At 47.4% G+C, this 19,159-nt stretch overlaps 8 protein-coding genes across 8 annotated transcripts; 6 read left to right on the forward strand and 2 right to left on the reverse strand.

Moving 5' to 3' along the window:
* Window positions 1-11: 11 nt before the first annotated feature.
* Bathy02g05465 (unknown protein) lies at window positions 12-278 on the forward strand (the record flags this gene model as incomplete). The annotated part of the gene is made up of 1 exon (XM_007514887.1): window positions 12-278. One exon carries the CDS (start codon window positions 12-14, stop codon window positions 276-278), a length of 267 nt encoding a protein of 88 aa, XP_007514949.1.
* A 1,252-nt stretch (window positions 279-1,530) lies between these two features.
* Window positions 1,531-2,907, reverse strand: Bathy02g05470 (predicted protein; the record flags this gene model as incomplete). Its single annotated transcript, XM_007514621.1, has 1 exon — window positions 1,531-2,907. The coding sequence occupies one exon, from the start codon at window positions 2,905-2,907 to the stop codon at window positions 1,531-1,533; it is 1,377 nt and encodes a 458-aa protein (XP_007514683.1).
* Window positions 2,908-3,766: 859 nt separating this feature from the next.
* Window positions 3,767-8,554, forward strand: Bathy02g05480 (predicted protein; the record flags this gene model as incomplete). Its single annotated transcript, XM_007515008.1, has 1 exon — window positions 3,767-8,554. One exon carries the CDS (start codon window positions 3,767-3,769, stop codon window positions 8,552-8,554), a length of 4,788 nt encoding a protein of 1,595 aa, XP_007515070.1.
* Window positions 8,555-9,216: 662 nt separating this feature from the next.
* Window positions 9,217-9,399, forward strand: Bathy02g05485 (unknown protein; the record flags this gene model as incomplete). Its single annotated transcript, XM_007514574.1, has 1 exon — window positions 9,217-9,399. One exon carries the CDS (start codon window positions 9,217-9,219, stop codon window positions 9,397-9,399), a length of 183 nt encoding a protein of 60 aa, XP_007514636.1.
* Window positions 9,400-9,570: 171 nt separating this feature from the next.
* Window positions 9,571-10,956, forward strand: Bathy02g05490 (S-adenosylmethionine decarboxylase; the record flags this gene model as incomplete). Its single annotated transcript, XM_007514751.1, has 1 exon — window positions 9,571-10,956. One exon carries the CDS (start codon window positions 9,571-9,573, stop codon window positions 10,954-10,956), a length of 1,386 nt encoding a protein of 461 aa, XP_007514813.1.
* A 408-nt stretch (window positions 10,957-11,364) lies between these two features.
* On the forward strand, window positions 11,365-12,561 carry Bathy02g05500 (unnamed protein product; the record flags this gene model as incomplete). The annotated part of the gene is made up of 1 exon (XM_007514941.1): window positions 11,365-12,561. The coding sequence occupies one exon, from the start codon at window positions 11,365-11,367 to the stop codon at window positions 12,559-12,561; it is 1,197 nt and encodes a 398-aa protein (XP_007515003.1).
* A 101-nt stretch (window positions 12,562-12,662) lies between these two features.
* Bathy02g05510 (ribonuclease R) lies at window positions 12,663-15,692 on the reverse strand (the record flags this gene model as incomplete). The annotated part of the gene is made up of 1 exon (XM_007514737.1): window positions 12,663-15,692. The coding sequence occupies one exon, from the start codon at window positions 15,690-15,692 to the stop codon at window positions 12,663-12,665; it is 3,030 nt and encodes a 1,009-aa protein (XP_007514799.1).
* Window positions 15,693-16,237: 545 nt separating this feature from the next.
* On the forward strand, window positions 16,238-19,012 carry Bathy02g05520 (ATP-binding cassette sub-family B member 7, mitochondrial; the record flags this gene model as incomplete). Its single annotated transcript, XM_007515002.1, has 1 exon — window positions 16,238-19,012. The coding sequence occupies one exon, from the start codon at window positions 16,238-16,240 to the stop codon at window positions 19,010-19,012; it is 2,775 nt and encodes a 924-aa protein (XP_007515064.1).
* Window positions 19,013-19,159: the final 147 nt, after the last annotated feature.

The following is a 19,159-nucleotide window of genomic DNA, read 5'->3' on the forward strand; positions in this document are numbered from 1 at the left end:
AGATTTTCCAGATGAACCATTCCCTGCCTGCATCGACAACAACAACAGTACGCTTGTACGCTTTGACGCATTTACACACGCACACACCCTATTACGCTATTAGAAATAGAAGTGAGATGTTTGATTTATCACGTTCGTTCTTAGCACAGATTGCAGCGGAGCAGAAAAAGGTTTGGTTTCTGTACGGATTTTCAGTTATGTTTATAGGAGGAATATATCGTATTAAAAGGAATTGGAAGGACACAACGACCAAAAACGGAAGCTTTATTATCTATTGATTACATGGAGGAAAAGTGAGAATTACACATTCAAACTGTATTTGTTTTCTACAGCAGCAGGAAGGATAAAAAGCTCTCTTACGGAGGATTCAAAATATACATACAGGAACGCAAGGACAGGCGCCAAAAGCTGGACACAGGATTTTTTTTACCCCAGAGTAACGTCGTAACTCGATCGTCAACTGACACAACACAAATCTTTACAGGTGGAGCAGCAATCTCATCATCAGAAAACGAGAAGATTCCGGATAAAGATACGTTCTATGCGCTTTACATTGTCTTTTATATCCGTTTGCCCACTCAACGAATTATTATGTTCGATCGTCGTCGACAATCGCTCTGCAGATTTTCCGTTCTCAAAAATTGGATGCTATTATATAGAATATTTTACACACTTGGTTTGCATTATTGGTTTTTTCTTTGTTTGATTTCGTTCAATGCCCATGGGATTAGAAAAGTACACGACAACAACAACACACATAGATACGCCTCACAGGAAACAACAACACACGTTATTATTACGCTTTATGCGCTTGATTTATAGTATTAGTACTATCGGGTATTGCTTTAGAATTTTATCTTGGATGAAGTGGTGTTTAGTAAAGGTTTCGAAACAACAAATGATGGTTGGAATAAAGAGAGAAAGAAATAATGTTGTGGGGTGAATTAACAACAGACCGTGAGGATGGGTATCCACGGAAGTATTATGAATTGACAATCGGTAAAAGCTTGACGTTTTACGTCTCATTTTATGGTTTTTTAGGAACAATACACAACGCAAGACAAAAAGAAGCGAGAAAAAGAGGGAGGAAAAAAGAAAAGAGGAGACTCTGGAAAGGAGAAAAGAGAAGATTAACGAAATTATCGTATGCGACAACGCTGCGCTCGTAAGTTCTGTTTTTGACAAAAAGATCCCGCTTGACAACGCCCGATGACAATCACTCGCGATTTGAGGGCAAACATTTCATCACCGTTCTCGTAGATTTACGCTCGTAGTAGTTGTCCCAGTGACAATCACTCGCGATTCGAGGGAGTTCCTGACAAAAAACTTTACAAAATGTCCCCGATGACGACTTGCGAAATGCAGTCAGAGGGGCTTTCTACATCTGAAATGGTTGCGACGGGAAAAATTTCCTTCGTCGCTGAGTTTCGAGTACTCATCGGATGCCAAAATACAAACACTACGTACAACGTATAAAATAACACGACATTTATTTCTACTAGGTGCTAGACTATTTTATCACTACTACTTCTACGCCTGTATCATCTTCTGTCCTTCTTCTCCGTCACCGCCGCCGTCGTCGCCTTCTTCTTCTTCTTCTTGTTCGACTTCGTTTAAGAATCCAATCGCCGCGAGCGGCAACAGCGTGGTGAAATTACATATGGCGACCAACTCGAACAAGTTGTCGAAATTATCAGCGGTAACGCCTAACTTTTCAGTCAAACCAGCGCCGAGAAATTGCGAGGTTACGCCACCAAAGTTGAACAACGACATCAACGATGCAAATAAAGTCGCTTCGACGCCTTTCGGACAGATTTTCGCGGCTAAAACCAAAACCGGCAAAAACGAAATCTCGCCGAGCACGGTCAAGACGGCGCTGTCCGTTAACGCAAAGAGCTCGTCGCTAATCCCAAGCTCGCGGTTATACCCCGAGACCAGCAAAAGTTGCGTCGATCCCAGCGCCGTCGCTAAAATCGCAGAGTACGTAAACATCTTCTTTAATGGCACGTATTTGAAGTAGGCGTTGTACAACCCGACGCCGCCTAAAGCCGCTAACGAACGCGCGAAGGAGACTCGGCCTAAAAACTCCGGGCTGAAGTGTAACTCGTTCGTCGAAAAGTAAAACATGGCCGATCCAGGGGACGGCGTCGCTTGCCATAAATACATGAACAACGCCGGTCCCCATATTTGTTTCTGTTTCACCACAGACCATAACGTTGAAAGCGTTTCCTTCCCAGCTTCAACCACGCTTCCGTTCTTCTCTTCCTCTCTCTCACCACCCGAGACGACGACGTTCGCAACCATCTCACTACTCGTCGAAAAATCCTTTCTCTCTTCCTTGACCAAAAATGCCGCACCGGCAATCAGCAGTGGAAATACCGCCGTGCACGCAAACACGAACGCGCTTCCTTTCTCCTCCACCAACTCGCCGCTAAAATAGCTACTCGCTATGCCGCCAAACGCAACCATTCCCCAACACAAACTTTGCAACGACCCAGTCGTTGAATTATCCTCTGACTCTCTCGCTCTCTCCACGACGATCGAATCAATCAATACGTCCGAAAAAGCAATGCTCAAAGACCCGACTGCGAATAGAAAACTAGCCGTCCATCGATTATCGACCACCGAAACGCCTTGACTCAACGTCGACCACGCGACGCATCCGACGACGCCCATCAAACACAAATACGATTTCCGTTTATACCCAAACAAAGGCACGGTATCCGAAATAAACCCCCACAAAGGTTTCACCAGCCACGGTAAAGACGATATGCTCATCACCACCGCCGCTTCCGCCGGCGACAAGTGTAACTCGTCCTTCAAGAAAAAACTCTTCGCCAACGAGGCGAGACCGATGACGCCTTGGACGAAATACACGAGCGCGATGGCGGAGGTTTCCGGAGTCATCGGAACCCCGAACAGAGTTTTTACGGTGACTTTTTTGTCGTCGTCGTCGTCTGAATCATCGTCATCGCGAGAAGAAGAAGAAGAAGAAGAAGAAGAAGAAGAAGAAGAAGAAGAAGAAGAAGAAGAGAGCAGTTCTTCCTTCACCGCTTTTAAAAGTTGTTTTGCTCGTCGTCTTCGCGTTTTGTTGACGAGTGGTGAAACATCATCCAATCTTTTCGACGCCTTCGCGCGAAGGACGAAACAAAGCAAAGCTTTCCTCCTCCTCCTCCTCGGGGTGATGGTGGTCGTCGTCCTCCTCGAAAAAGTTCTCCTCCTCCTCGTCGAACTCGAAATCGAACAACAGCACCCTCTCACACCTCCTCCTCTTAGTATTTCAGAATTCGTTGTCGTCGTCATCATCGCTCGACCACCCCGAATGGCACAAAGAAAACTTTTGTTCTCGAGAGTTAAGTGTTTTGTTCAAAACTAGGATTATTATCAACAGAACTTAACGTTCCAACACCATATCCTTCTTTAATCAGACTAATAAAACGATGCTCTCTCGCGTTTTCAAAGCGGAAGAGCGTTTGTTTCCTGTGTACTAAAAGATATATACCTTGTGAGAAATTTGGAGCATTTGAGGGGCGTACGTTTGATGTTTGAGAAAAAAAACTCAAAAAAAAAAAAAGAAAAGAAAGGAAAAAAGACGAGAGTGTTTTTTTGCTTTTGTTTTCTCCCCCCTCGCAAAAAAAAAAATTTGTTTCATTCACACAAAACACACAGACATCAAATATCAAATTCCTCTCGTCATTCATTTTTTGTCGCACGCGAAAGAAAACACACACACACATATATATTTATTTATTATTATCATATATAAATGAGTTTCGTGGTGCACAAATCGGTGTTACCACCCACCGGCGCGGACGCGTGCGTGTCGTGCTTTTTCACCCCCTCTTCGAATTCTAATAATAACGACTTTAAGGAGGCGTTTGAAAATGGTGATGAAAATGATGAAAACGATGATGAAAATGTCATCGTCGCCAGTGGCAACCGTTTGACGATCTACTCGGTGAAGAGACGACGACGAAAAGAAAGAGGGGAAGAATGCGACGACGAGGAAGAAAAAGAGGATTTAAACGAGGACGAGGAAATTGTCGTCGTCCGATTAGAAGTGATTTCCGAATTCGACGTCAACGGGACGATATCGGATTTGTGCGTGTTGAAACATCCGAAGCGATTTTTGATGGAGACCAATACTACTACGAATAATAACAATACCAACGTTTCGTCGAAAAAAGGAACAAAGACGCGGTATTTAGATGGCCTTTTAATAACTATTCGCGAGTCGAAAGCGGTGTGCGTGTGTTGGGACCCGGAGACGAGGAAATGCGTCTCGACCAGCTTACATTTTTGGGAGGACTTCGCCGGCAACGAAGGGAGCAGCGCGGCGACGACGAGCATAGACGGAACGAGTTCCGGGTTGAGGATTGGAAACGTGCCTATTATTGGGAGAGCAGATCCAGAGGGTAGATGCGCGGCGGTGTTGCTACGGAACGAGGAGAAGGCGAAAGTGAAGATTATGCCGGCGAGCGAAACTTCGACGAGTAGTAATTATATCAAAGAGAGTAGTAACGGTAGTAAGAAAATGACGACGAAGAAAGAGGGAGAAGGTACGGTATACGTACCGGCAACGATAGGAAGCTCGTTCGACTTAGACGTGAGGAAAATATTAGGCCCATCGGCGGCGTTTGTTCGCGATTGCTGTTTCTTACACGGATACGGCGAACCGGTGTTGATGATTTTATACGAATCGAATCCTCCGACGTGGAGCGGTAGATTGTCGTTAAGAATGGACACGTGCAAGTTAGTCGCGGTATCAATCGATTGCACGAAGAAGAAATACACAATCGTGTGGACGAGAGAGAAGTTGCCGTCGGCGGCGTATTCGTTATTCCCGGTGCCGAACCCGCTCGGCGGCGTCCTCGTGCTCTCCTCCGGTCACATTTTATACGAGTCGCAATCCTCCTCGGCGACGTATATTAGCGATTTCTTAGGCAAAGGAGGACCGCAAGAAGGAAACTTCGCGGAGGAAATTGCGCGGAACAACGGCGTTGAAGGTCAAGCCGCGCATGCGAATCCAGTACCTCACGTGAACTCAAACAAAAACGTGTCGAGTTACGAGACGACGCAGAACGAATTCCAAGTGCAACTCGACGCGGCGAAGATTGAAATGATCAGGGAGAACGTGGCGATTATCAGTTCAAAGACCGGTCAATTGATAACGGTTATTTTAGAAACCGTGGGTGGTGCTGCCTCGGTAGGAAGTAAAGTTGGTCGCAGGTGTAGACGCATACGCGTGCTAAAATCCGGGAATGCCGTTTTAAGTTCCGGCTTGGCGGCGGTTGGTAAAGATCTACTCTTCATCGGCTCGCGCGTCGGCGATTCGCTTTTAATCGGGTACGAACGAAAAGAGAAAGGAAAGATTGGAGATTTGAAAATGTTGCCGGCGAAGGAGAAACAGGGAACCGAAGAAGAAGAAGAAGAAGAAGAAGAAGAAGAAGAAGAAGAAGAAGAAGAAGATCCGTACGCGGACCCGGAAGAAAACGCGAGGAAGCGCAAAGCGTCGAAAGGGAAAGGCGGTGTTACGAAAATTGCTAAGAAGATGTCACCTCCACCCGCACCAGAACCAGCGACAGAGGAAGAGAAGGAAAAGAACGAAGACGAAGAGTTAGAAGCACTGCTGTACGGTACATCCGTAGAGGCTGCCGGCGGTGTCGGTTTGAACGAGTACGAAAGAGCAAATAAATCGACGACGACGACAGCCGGAGGCGAGTCGAAAACGTTCGCGTCTTACGTCGACCGCGACGACACGTTTGAATACAAGTTTTCCGTGAAAGATTCTTTGCTTTGCATCTCACCTGTTGTTGATTTAACTGTTGGTGCGAGCGCTCCAGTCGGAACGGACCTCGACCCGCGGACGGAACTCGTCGCGGCTTGCGGCCACGGTAAGAACGGCGCGTTAGCGATTTTAACCAGAGGCATCACCCCGGAGCTCGTCACCGAGGTCGAGTCTGGCGCTTTGCCTGGATTGCGAGCATGTTGGGCGACTCGGACCGAGGATGATAACGATGGCACCGTTCGACCGAAACGCAAAGACGAACTGTTTGACGAACACTTAATCTTGTCCTTATCTTCGACGAAAACGACGATGGTTTTAGAAACCGGAGAGGAGTTGAGAGAAGTTTCCAAGGAGGTTGATTTCATCGTCGACGAAGAGACGCTGGCGTGTGAGAGAATATTCAACGGAAGAGCGATCGCCCAAGTGACAAAAACGAAGATCAGGTTCACGAGGAAAGGGAAGAAGTTCGCGGTGGACGATATCGATTTAGCGTTTTTAAAAGGCGGCGAGGGGGCGCAGATAACTTTAGCGATTATTCAAAACGACGCGATTGCGTTGAGACTTTCGGATGGGTCGATCAGAATTATTCTTGGAGACTCGAAGACGAATACGTTTACACTACTAGAGAAGGTTGGGGAGTTGTTCGCATCCGACAATCACTCGAACACGGGGAGCGACGTGACGGCGTTTACATTGTACGACGATTCAGTAGCTTGCACGGACTCTTTCGGTGGTGGTGGTGGTGGTTTGAACAGAGCACCCGGTTGGCTCGAGCGAACCGCTTGTGGTGATCGCGAGGAAAAAGATGAGAGCAAGGAAAATAACAACGTCGTCTTTGCGACCATCTCTAGAGACGGTACTCTCGCTTTATACAGTCTTCCGTCTTTGAAGAAGCTTTGGTCCTCAGGCGGCGTCTCGGATGGTCGCGAAATACTCGCACCGAATTCTACCGGCATCGACAGCATTGATTTCAACGACGAGTGCGAAGTTGAAAAGTACACCGTCTCGGACATTCGACTCGACGCTTTCGCCAACGCGGCGTACGAACGACCACTTTTGACGTGTTTCCGCGCCGACGGCTCAGTCTTGGCGTACCAAGCGTTCAAGTCGCCTTCATCGAACGAACTCCGCTTCGCTCGCGTACCGATTGAAATCGAAACTGCAGGGAGTGAACTCACGAATAACGACGTTTCCGTCCAAGGTGGCTCGCGTTTGACAAGAATTGAAAACATCGGCGACGGAAGAGGTATCGCCGGCGTCTTCGTTTCCGGTTTGAATCCGATCTGGTTAATCGTGCGCAGAGGACGAGTTCTCGCGTTACCAACCCGAGGTGAAGGCGGCGCGCGAATCGCGTTTGCACCCTTCCACAACGTTAACTGTCCCAAAGGTTTCATCTTAGCCACGAACGAAGGTGGGATCCGCGTTTGTCGTCTTCCAGGTAAAATGCACATCGAAGCTCAGTGGCCGGTGCGTAAACTCGCGCTTCGATGTACGCCGCGGGCGATTACATACATGAACGATTTCAAGTTGTACGCCTTGGTGACTTCCGCGTCAGTCCCGTGGAAAGATTTCGAGATCGACGAAACAGACTCGCACGCGAGAGCGTTGTATCGATTTCGCAAGGAAAAAGCAAAGTCGGAAGGCAACGTTGTGCAACAATTCGCCATCCGTTTGTTAGTCCCGGGCACGCTCGAGACGGCGTGGCAGAAAGCAGTCGAACCTGGTGAACATATTTTGTGCGTGAAGAACGTACAAATTCGCGATCAATCTACGGGCGCGCTACTCTCTATGCTTGCTATTGGTACCGCCATGCCTGGTGGCGAAGATACTCCCTGTCGAGGACGAATCTTACTCTTTGCAATCATGTGGGAACGCGCTCGCGACGGCGGCGTTCGGTGGAGAGGCGAATTAAAATGCGAAAAACCATCAAAAATGGCCTGCTCGGCGATTGAATCCGTCGATGGAACGTTCATGGTTGCAATAGGAACAAAATTAACCGCGCACTCGTGGGATGGGAAACACTTAAATCCGATCGCGTTTTACGATACGCCTTTATATACGACCACCTTGTGTTGCGTCAAGAACTTCCTCTTGTGCGGCGACTTGCACAAATCTATCCGCTTCGTTCGATGGAAAGATTCTCAGGGCGAGAAGACCTTATCGCAGCTCGGGAAAGATTACGAAGTTCTCGACTGCATAGCCTCTGAGTTCATGATTGACGGTGGAACCTTATCCTTATTAGCCGCGGACGCCAACGGCAACGCGCACGTTTTTCAATACGCGCCGAAACTCGCCGAATCGTGGAAAGGCGACAAGCTTTTACCGAAATCGGCCTACCACGCGGGTAGTTTAATCCGCAAAATGGTTCGCTTTCAAATCGGTGTCGGGGAACAAAAACAAAACAGACACGCGGTTTTCTTCGGGAGCTCCGACGGTGGCTTAGGCATCTTCTCCCCGGTAGACGAACACACCTTCTTGAACTTGGAAAAGCTCCAAGACGCCATGCGTTCCAACATCGTCGCCTCTTCCAACTCCATCAACCCGCTCGGGTTGAACTCGAAGACCTACCGAGCGTTGAAATCTTCCGAAGGTTCCGTCGCGAGACAAACTCCGCCGAGAACGATCGTCGACGGTGGTTTGCTCTCCAAGTTTGAGCACTCGTTGTCGATAACGGCGCAAACGAGAGTGGCGGCTAAAGCCGGCTTAACTCGAGATCAAGCCTTATCCTTAGCGCGAACGATCATAGCCGAACAATCGTTCATGTAATATAGAATATATATAACTCTCTCTGGTTATTTGTTTTACTACTACTAGGTGGTAACAAACAATAGTATCTGTGTTTTGTATGCGCTCTCTTTTTATTCTGCGGGATTGTTTCGTGGTGGTTTCTGCGAACAGATAATTCTCACGTAATATTTTTGGGGCTGTCAATTCCAGTCAGACACAGCAAAGATATTTCCGAAGCGTTTCCTCATTAAAAATACACTTTGTAACACACGTCCAGTCGTCGTTTTGCGAAGTATCATTGCATCTGTTTACCGAATCGATCGAGTAAACGAACATCTATTCACAGCTTTCACTTTAAAGCTTTCACTTTTACACGCGTTCAAGCCACAAGCGCTTTATTGAGAGAATCATCAACCTCTCTGTTGTTTTTTGCCATACGCCGCAAAAACAAAAATCTCATCTACGGGAACATCAATCGCGGGAAGTACTACTCGTCGCGAACATACACACGGGAAATAAACTCAGTTATTGATTGAAGTGATACTTGTTTTACGCTTTAATCGTGCGTTTTGATTCATTACCTTGATTCATTGCATTTTATACTTGGTGATACATTTATAGAGACCACATTTACGGAAAAGAACCTCCGACAGACAAAACTCATTTTCAGTTTTATATTAAGAAGAAGAAGATTTATCAAGATGGAACTCGACGGTGGAAGCGATAGCGACAATAGCGATAATATATACGGTAAAACTAATTTCGTGGAAGAAAACTGCTCGTTTAACTTTGTCTCGGACATCCGATTTTGGGGAAGTTCAAGCCGAGCGGAAGGATTGAAACAATTTTTCGACGTGTTGACTGTGCGACGAAAGTGCGCCTGACATTCTTTACCTTTTTTGAATAAAAGAAGGAGTGAGCACATCGTCATCCTTCGTTAGAGAGCAGCAGCAGAAGCGTAAGAAACGCTAAGAGCCGCCGCTTACTGATTACGCCCGCGCGTCTGTGTGTGCGTATCATATTTTGTTGAGAAATACAAAGAAAACTTTTCAAGAATGCAGAGCGAACTTTACCCGTCGCCGCACTTTGAAGGGGTCGAGAAGCGCATCGAAATCAATTTTCGCGTTGCCGCTGACGACAACAAAAGTACTGGTGGAATTATTCCAGTCGCAGGTGGTCTTCGCTGCTTATCGCGCGCCGCGCTCGACGTGTGCATGACCGCCGCCGAATGCGAGATTGTTTCCGTACGATCGAACGAAAAGTTTGACGCGTACGTCTTGAGCGAATCGTCTTTGTTCGTCTTTGCGGACAAGATTGTGCTGAAGACGTGTGGGACGACCAAATTGCTCTCGGCTGTGGATCCTATTTTGGAACGCGCGGCTTCGATCGAACGTTTGAAATTGGTTCCGTCCTCGGTGAGATTTACGCGCTCCACGTATTTGTTTCCGGAAGAGCAGCGCGAGCACCACGTTTCTTTTACGGACGAGTGCGAATTTCTCGAGGGCAGGTTTGGCCACTTGGGGTCAAACTCGAGCTACGTCATGGGTTCAAACTTTGACGACGCGCAGTGGCACGTCTACGTCGCCGGAGATTTCGTCGAAGAAACGAAATCTGAGGCTTCGTTATCGGTGGAATGTTGCATGACCTCTTTGCATCGAGAGCACTCGCAACACTTCTTCCGCGAGAATTCACAAGAGGAAGGTCTAACGGCCGTTCCTTTCGTGAGTTCCGAGAAGACAACGCACGACTCTGGTATTCAAAGTATCTTTGAATCGTTTTCGATCGACGATTACGTCTTTGAACCGTGCGGGTACTCCATGAACGGCTTGAACGAAGAATATTCCGGCGAATACTCTACTATTCACATCACCCCGGAAGACGGATTCAGTTACGCCTCCGTGGAGCATTCTAACGTCGATTTGAACGCGAACAGTGCCTTCTCCGTGTCAAACTTTGTCGAGAAGTGCGCGAACGTGTTCCAACCGGGCAAGATGACTTTCGCGGTGACTTGCCACGGCGGCCGGGAAACGACCAACGCGTTCTTTTCTTCCTTGACGAGTACGAACAAGGATTTGTTTTGCGTGGGAGAAACGTACTCGAGACCGTCCATGTGCTTTCAGCAGTTGCCGAAGGACCAAGGCTTTGTCGCGTATTTGACGTTTGTCAAGACTTGCGACGAGGAAGGTCCTGGCCGTGATAAAGGACTCAACATCGGCAGCGTCGTCGTTTCGGAATCCGTTAACGTTGGTAAAAAAGTTGCCTACGATCCTCGCAGCGAAACGCCAATGTGCATTTTAGACGCCGCCATGAGTTCAGGCGACTCCTCTGAAACCGACGATTCTTTGAGAGACTCGTCCACGGATGAGTTTGTGTCGTACGACCAACACGACGAACTCGCCGGACAACTTTTACAACGACAACAAAGATCGTCGTTCGTTTAAACAACGCGATGATGATGATGCATCATACGTCTTCGCGAATGTGAAAGAGAGAGAGAGAAAGAGAGAGAGAGAGAGACTAAAATCAATCCTACAAGCGATTGTATTAAATCCAACGAAAGTAATCACTGTCTCCTAGTTTTTTATCAAAAGTGTGTGTTTTTATTATTAATGAATTATTACCGAAAACTTCTCGAAAGAGTAACACCCTAAACACTTCTCAAGAAAAGAAAGGGCGCGTCTCAGGGGAAAATTTCTCGTCAGAATTGGAATTTACACCAGACTCTCCGACTCTCTCTTCGCGCGCGCGCAAATCAGTATTCCACACGTATTGTTGAATACCTCTCTCGTACGGACGAAAACAGAGCAGCGAAAGAAAGGAGCTTTTTTTGAGTACTACTACTCATAATAATGGTGCTTGTAGTAAAAAACGACATGGAATCCCAGTCGCTGTTGAACGACCAAAATCACCACGCGGCAAATGACATTACGGAAGGAAACAAAAAGAAATCCACGCGAGGCTTCGTGAACTCGTTCCTCCACCAATCTCGCATCGCGACGAGCGGGTTCGTCATGTTTGCCATCTTATCCTCCCTGATTCTCGTCAGTTTCAACCAAGGGTACGGGTCTGTCAAAACGGACGGAGAAAGCATTTTGGCCGCCTTGGGGAAGAAGAAATCTTCATCTGGTTTAGGCCACAAATCGCACTCGCATACCAACGCGCACGTCATCGACGTCCCGTTCGCGGACGACAGCGACAAGCACAACAACAAAGCATCGCACAACAAGAAAAACGGTGCATCATCGAAAAAGAAAAAACAAGAGGAAAACTGCGACCCAGCCGAGGCGGATATGGCGAAAGGTATCTTCGCGTACCCGGATCCGGCGTGTATGAACGGCGAAACCGCCGGGTGTTCGGGAGATCCAACCAGCGGGAACCCGAGCACGTGCCGCTTTTGCAACACGTTGATGGCGCAAGTGAAAACGCCGACCTGGGCGACGTGTCCGCAATCTGTCTGTAAGAAGCACGGGGTCATGGGGTGCGAAGGAGACTCGGTCGAGGACTTGGAGTGGAAGTCGTACGTGGACGATATTCGCAAACACAACGCGCGCGTGGAACAAATTGGCATCACGAGCGCGTGCGAAGGGACGCCAGCCGATCGAGAGTTGGGGAGGTTCATGTTCCACGACGGTAAGTGTGGAGAGAAGTTGTTACCGGCGTGCGACGGAAACCAAGTGACGCAATGCCGATTTTGCTCGGCGGCGAAGAAAGCGAGCGCGGCGAGCATGACGTGGCCGACGTGCCCGGACGTGGTCTGCGCCAGATGGGGTATCAAAATGGATCACTGCGAAATGCCGCTGGCGATGTACCAGTTGCCGACGAAAAGAACGGAAAAGAATAGAAAGACGAACGAGTTCCCGGAACCGAGGGTGGACAACGTGAAAACGGAAAAGCTGCACAAAAAGACTTGGAAAGACGCCGAGGATTTGATCAGCAGCGAAGACGCGAACTCGTCGAACCGAGATCACATGCCGAGACCGTGGCGCATGGGAGACGATTACGCCGACATGCAACGCGTGGCGAAGAACTTCATCACGAAGAATTAATAATGAATAAAAAAAAACAAATCACTCGTCAAAACTTTGTATTTAAAGCTAAACTAAGTAGTACCTGTGTTGTACTTCTCCTTCTTTAATTTCTTCTTTGATCAAGCAAAGAGCGGGTTGTTGATGACCAAGTTAGCCACGATTTCCGGTTTCTTTTCGCCAAATTTACCAGTTAAAACGACCAAAACTTGGTCCGCGGGCCTGATGCGCATAGGGAGCGCGCCGACGGCATCCTTCGAGATTATTTTTTCCGTCGAATCACTACTTAGCGCCATCAAAACGCGTTCTTCTTCCAATCTCGTGAGATTTAAAAACGCACCACTCAGTCCTCTCGCTTTTTTGAGCAACTTTGTTCGCTCAATCCACGAGACGCTGTTTTGTTTACCTTCTTCTTCGTTTTCCGTTTCGTCTTCGTCGGCGTGCTTGTCTTTCTCGCTACCATTTTCTCCAAGTTCGATCAACTTTTGCGCCGCTTCGTTTGCGGATTCAGACGACGCTTCAAACTCGATCGATACCATAGTCGGATTATGCGTCCCTGCTGATTGTTTTGTCGTCAAGTGACGCTTATTTCCGATTTCAACCTTCACTTCAAAACCAAACTCTGGTAAAAAACACGCTAAATGTTTCCTTCCGACGATGCGCGCGATAGCCAGCGTAACCGTTGGGTTCCTCGCGAGATGGTAACAAAAATACACGAACGAGTGTTCGTCTTGCGCGACCTTTGCAGATGCCTTCTTTATATTGCACTGAGTCGCAATTTGAATGCACGAAGATGTCGATGTGGGAAGTAAATAGTCCACCAACTTGTTGCTCTTCTTGACGACGACATCATCCGAAGACTTCTTCTTCGAAAAGAAAGACATCATCTTATTTTTCTGCTTCTTCTTATTCTTCTCTTGTTCTTCCACGACTAAACTCGCACGGAGTAAACGGTGAACGAGAATATCCGGATACCTTCGAATCGGTGACGTGAAGTGCGTGTACCTGTCGAACGCTAACGCGTAGTGGCGCCAACTTTCTTCCTCCGGGAGTTGTCCCGTGCAAAAATATTGCGCCAACTGCATCGGCTTCGTCGCTAATAAGTTGATGATTTCGTAAATGGCGTTGACACCACCATTATTCATCGTTTCATCTGTTCTTCTCACGGTCTCGCGTAAGCGCTCTAAGCTTCGATGTAACGCTCCACTCGTGCTGCAATCGAAATCGTTCAATCCGTTCGCTTGAGCAAACTCGCGCAGCTCGAACATTTTCTTTTCGTTCGGCGGCGGATGTAAACGCAACAAAGCGACGTTCGGGAAATAGTCCGCGATTCGTTTCGCCACGCGTCTATTCGCGAGCAACATTAAATCTTCAATCACTCGATTCGATTCGCGAAGTTCGTATTGAAACGCGCGTTTCGGTAACTTGGTCTCTTGATCGATTTCAAAACCAATTTTCGCTTGATCTAAACGGACCGAGCCGTTCTCGACTCGGTTTTCGCGCAACGTTTTCGCCACAGATCGAAGTAAACGCACGGACTTTACAACTTCAAGGAGAACGTTGTCTTTTGAGGATTGTTCTATTTTTCCTTCTCCGCTGACCTTCTCCTTTTCGACGTTCACAATCGCTTCGTCTGTCATGGATGCATCAAACGCGTCCAACATTCTTTGCGCGTCGCCGTAGGACAATTTCGCTCTGCTTCGCATGACGCTTCGTCCGAACCATTCCTCCAAGATTTTGCCATCAGATTCTCGAATGATCCACTCGCAGGACATCGCGTACCTATCCACGCCTGGATTTAAAGAACACGCGATTTCGCTCAACAGTCTCGGTAACATAGGCACGACTCTATCGCACAAATAATTCGACGTCGCTCGAATCAAAGCTTCTTCGTCCAACGCCGTGTTTGGTTGCACGAAATGCGAGACATCCGCGATGTGTACGCAGACACGAATGGTATTTTTATCGATTCTCGTGGCGAACAAAGAATCGTCCAAATCGCGCGCAGTTTCTGGGTCTATCGTGCAAGTGCCTATGTCGCTCCTAAAATCTTTCCTCGCGGGTTCTTTTTCGTCTTCATTTTCTAACTCGATGCCGTTGTCGTCGTTCCACTCTTTCGGCAAACACGCGAGTACCTCGTCCGTAAACGGTTCGTCTTTGATGTCGTTCTCTAAGATTATTTTCGCGGTGTGCGTTTCGATGCTATCACTTGGACCGATGATGCGCTCAACCGAGCACGCGCGCGACAAAGCGCCTTTTGCGGTTCCATCCGTGTCTATCATGGACGCAAACACGATGACATTTTCAGGCACGTTTTCTAAATCTTTTAATTCGGAAAGCGAGGCGTCTATATCGCACGTCGGCATTCGCGAATCCGTCGGTTTTAATCGAAAGCTTTTCTTCGATTTATTTTTACTATTAGTATTACTATTCGTATTATTCCTTTTTTCATCTACGATGTAGCCAACTAACCTCGTCCGTTTTGGCGACGGCTCGATGATTTTCACCACCGTACCGATTGGTCGCAAGAGCTCGATTTCCTCAATCCCGTCGCCGTTGTTTTTGTTACTACCACTGCCGTTACTATTACTACTATTACTACTAAAAAACCGACACGCTCCCTCGTATGCTTTTTGCACCTCTTCCTCGGTTCCACGCACGCAACTTTTGTACAAGTTCTCGAACCGTTTCACGCTTTCTTCGCTCCCGCGAATCGAGCATTTTTCCATCATCTCGACTAACGAAGTCGTACCGCTCGTCGTACCGCGCCGCTGCTGTCTCCCACTCGTACTCCCAGGACGTCTCTCTCGTCTGCTCTTCGCTTCGCTCTTCTCTCGTAACTCCTGTCTTAACCACTCGATCGGTGATTCCAAGGTAAACAGAATCTTGTCCTGGTCCACCGCGAAAATTTTCTTCTTCTTTTTAACGTCTTCGTCTTGGTGGTCGTCGTTGTTGTCATGAAAGAGTCGAAATTTCACATCCACCGGTAAGAACGACACGGAGACGTACGCCTCGGATGGATCGTGAGGGTTCACTCGAAGCACACCTTCGAATAATGATTTTACTAACGATTTCATCGACGCGTCGTCGTCGTTATTCTTGGCGGTAAGAAGAGCATCATCATCGTCATCTTCTTTTCCCATCACATTCATCATTTCACAGAAGAATATCCAAATTATTAGAAGAAGAAGAAGAAAAAGAAGCGCGCATTTCTTTTCTCCCAGTCGGTTTCTCTCGAGCCTTCGTTTTTTCGAAAGAGAATTTTAAAGAGTAAAGAGATATATATATATAGCGCTGTTGTTCTTTTTGACGTTTTCTCTTTCGTCTTCTTCTTCTTCTTCTTCTGAAGAAGAAGAGAGATGAAGAAGCGCTTTTCTTATTAATATTATTATTCCTCTTTTAACGAGAAAGAAAGAAAGAAAGAAAGAAAGAAAGAAAAGAGAAGAATTTTTTTTACGTGTTGCCCCCCTTTTCCTTTTTTTTTCCCGCCAAAATTGTTTTTTCAGTCAGTGCAATTGTCTCTCTTCTTTTTCAGAAGCACTTAAAAGAAACACAACAAAAACGACATCTAGAGAACAACACAACGAAAAGAACAACCACACTCTGAACATTAACTTAACAAAAACTACTTCTCACGCACTACTCTACTACTCACACGCATCATCAAACGGCAAAAGCGGTGTAAAGAGAGAGAGAAATGAGGCGCGCTGCTGCCAAAGCAGCGGCAAAAACAGCGGCTTTATCAGCTGTATCGGTGCATCGTTTGGCGGCAGATGTCTCGACATCATCATCCTCTGTCGTCGTCGGGAGGAGGATCTTCTGTCGTCAAAGAACAGCATCATCGACGGCGCGACAAAGCAGACGACATCATCTTTTTGCTGCTTCGGCGATGGTCGGGGATGATGATCGTGATACTAATAACAGCAACAGAGGAGGATTTGCGAGCAGTTCTTCTTCTTCGAAGGATGCCTCCTCGGCGCTCGTTCGTCGGTTTATGCGCGAAAGTTGTTCATTTTCATCATCATCATCCAGGAACGACACGCTGTTTGATGAGAGACGAAAGAGGTACTACAGTTCTTCTTCTTCATCATCATCAACAGCAACAGCAACAGCAATCAAAACTATCATCGACGACGAGAACAACGCGGTAATAACGAAGAAGACAAAGAAAAAAGAAGGACAACAAAAAACAGATTCTGAAATCGATTTGAAAATCCTGAAAACGTTAGGCAGTCACTTATGGCCGGCGGATTCCGTGGAGAACAAGGCGAGAGTGGTCACCGCGGTATCCTTTTTAGTCCTTTCAAAGTTAGCCAACGTTTCGGTACCGTTTATGTTTAAACACGCGATCGATGGGTTAGCGGCTTCGACGAGCGCGGACGGCGCGATTACCGGAGCGACTGCGCTTTCGACGATAGATTTAGCCGCTATTGGTCTCGGGACGCCGGCGACGATGTTGGTCGGGTATGGCGTCGCTCGAGCGACGGCGAGCTTAGCGAGCGAACTTCGGAACGCGACGTTTGCAAAAGTATCGCAAGGCGCGATTCGATCTTTAGCTAGAGACGTGTTCAAACACTTGCACGATTTAGATTTGACGTTTCACTTGAATCGACAAACGGGGGCGTTGAATCGAGCAATCGATCGAGGCCAACGCGGAATTTCGTTTTTATGCAACTCGATGGTCTTCAACGTGTTCCCGACGGCGTTGGAAATTGGTTTAGTTTCCGCGATTTTATATTCCAAATGCGGGCCCGAGTTTGCGTTGTTGTCGACGGGCACGATTGGTGCGTACACGGCGTTCACGTTTGGCGTGACGAAATGGAGAACAAAGTTCCGCAAAAAAATGAACGCGTTGGAAAACGAAGGCAACAACAAAGCAGTCGATTCTTTGTTAAACTACGAAACCGTGAAATATTTCAACAAGGAGAAACACGAGGTGAATAGATTCGACGAAAGTTTAAAAGGCGTGGAACAAGCCAACTTGAAGATTGCCACGAGTTTAGCCGGATTGAACTTTGGACAAAACGCTATTTTCTCAGCCGCGTTGTCCACGGCGATGTTATTAGCGGCGAGTAAAGTCACGACTGGAGAATTAACCGTCGGTGATTTAGTCATGGTAAACGGCTTACTCTTTCAACTCTCCGTCCCTTTGAACTTTTTAGGTACCGTATATCGTGAAGCGAAACAATCGATGGTGGATATGACGACGATGTTTAAATTATTAGAAGAGCAATCGCAAGTGCGAGAGGCGGTGAATGGTTTAGAGTTGCCGACGAGTAAAGAGGCGTTGGAGAAAGGATTTAGCGTAGAATTCAGAAACGTGTCGTTCGGATACGATCAAACTGGCGAAGAAAACGAGTTTGATACTATTACTAGTGAGGGAGGTGCGGCGGAGGAGTCGTCGAGTTCGGCCCCGGGTAACAACAACGCGTTGATTGTGGACGATTTGAGTTTTAAAATTGAAGCCGGAAAATCCTTAGCCATCGTTGGCGCTTCCGGGAGTGGTAAATCGACCATTTTGCGCCTGTTGTATCGCTTATACGACGTGAACTATAACTGCGAACACAACAATCACGACAGCACGCAGTGCGGCGTATACATCGACGGTAAAAACGTGAAGGATTTGAAGCTCGATTCGCTTCGAGAAAATATCGCCATTGTCCCGCAAGATGTCGTGTTATTCAACGACACGTTGCGATACAACATCGCGTACGGTAAATCGCAAAGATTTGTTGATAGTGAGCACCAATCGCTTGGGGAAGAACTCGCGACGGATGCGGAAATTCGCGAAGTTGTTCGTCGCGCTCGACTCACGGAAACCGTCGCGAGTTTGCCGAAAGGTTTCAGCACTCAAGTCGGCGAACGAGGGTTGAAACTCTCCGGAGGCGAAAAGCAACGCGTCGCGATCGCGCGCGCGCTTCTTAAAAACAGTCCAATTGTACTTCTCGACGAAGCCACGTCCGCGTTAGACGCGTACACCGAACGCGAAATCGTCCGCGAGATTGACTTTCTAACCAAAGGCAAAACCACCGTCGTCGTCGCGCACAGATTATCCACCGCGCGACGATGCGATAACATCGCCGTCATTCACAACGGTAAAATTGTCGAATACGGTTCGCACGACGAGTTACTCTCCATCGAAAACGGTCGATACGCGAAATCTTGGGCACAGCAAACGCAAAAAAGGAGCGACGTTTTCGATTCAGACGACGATACTTCTTCAGGAGGGAACGAAGAACGACCACTCGCTCCAACTGCATCGGACGTAAACGACGAAAACGCAGTCAGAGAAGCAAAGCTGACGATGAACGACGACGACGACAAAGACAATAATAAAATCCACGACCCGAACACGCCTTTAGACGAGCTGTTGCGTCGGCACGCGCCAAAGAAGAGAGGTGGTGAAGTCAGCATCAGAGAAAGGCAGCAGAGAAAGTCCTCCGTTGTCATGGATAAGAAGAGATGTTGTTAATAGGAGCGCAGATAGATTGTTGTTAGAGTTGTTCTTTCGTGATGCGTGTAAGAGAAAATGCATCACAAAATATATCCACATTTGCTGTTTGTGCTTATTTATTAGTAGTAGTATAAAAGATATATAATAATGTCACCCACCGCTTTT

Source organism: Bathycoccus prasinos (assembly GCF_002220235.1).
Source record: "Bathycoccus prasinos genomic : Chromosome_2".
NCBI lineage: Eukaryota > Viridiplantae > Chlorophyta > Mamiellophyceae > Mamiellales > Bathycoccaceae > Bathycoccus > Bathycoccus prasinos.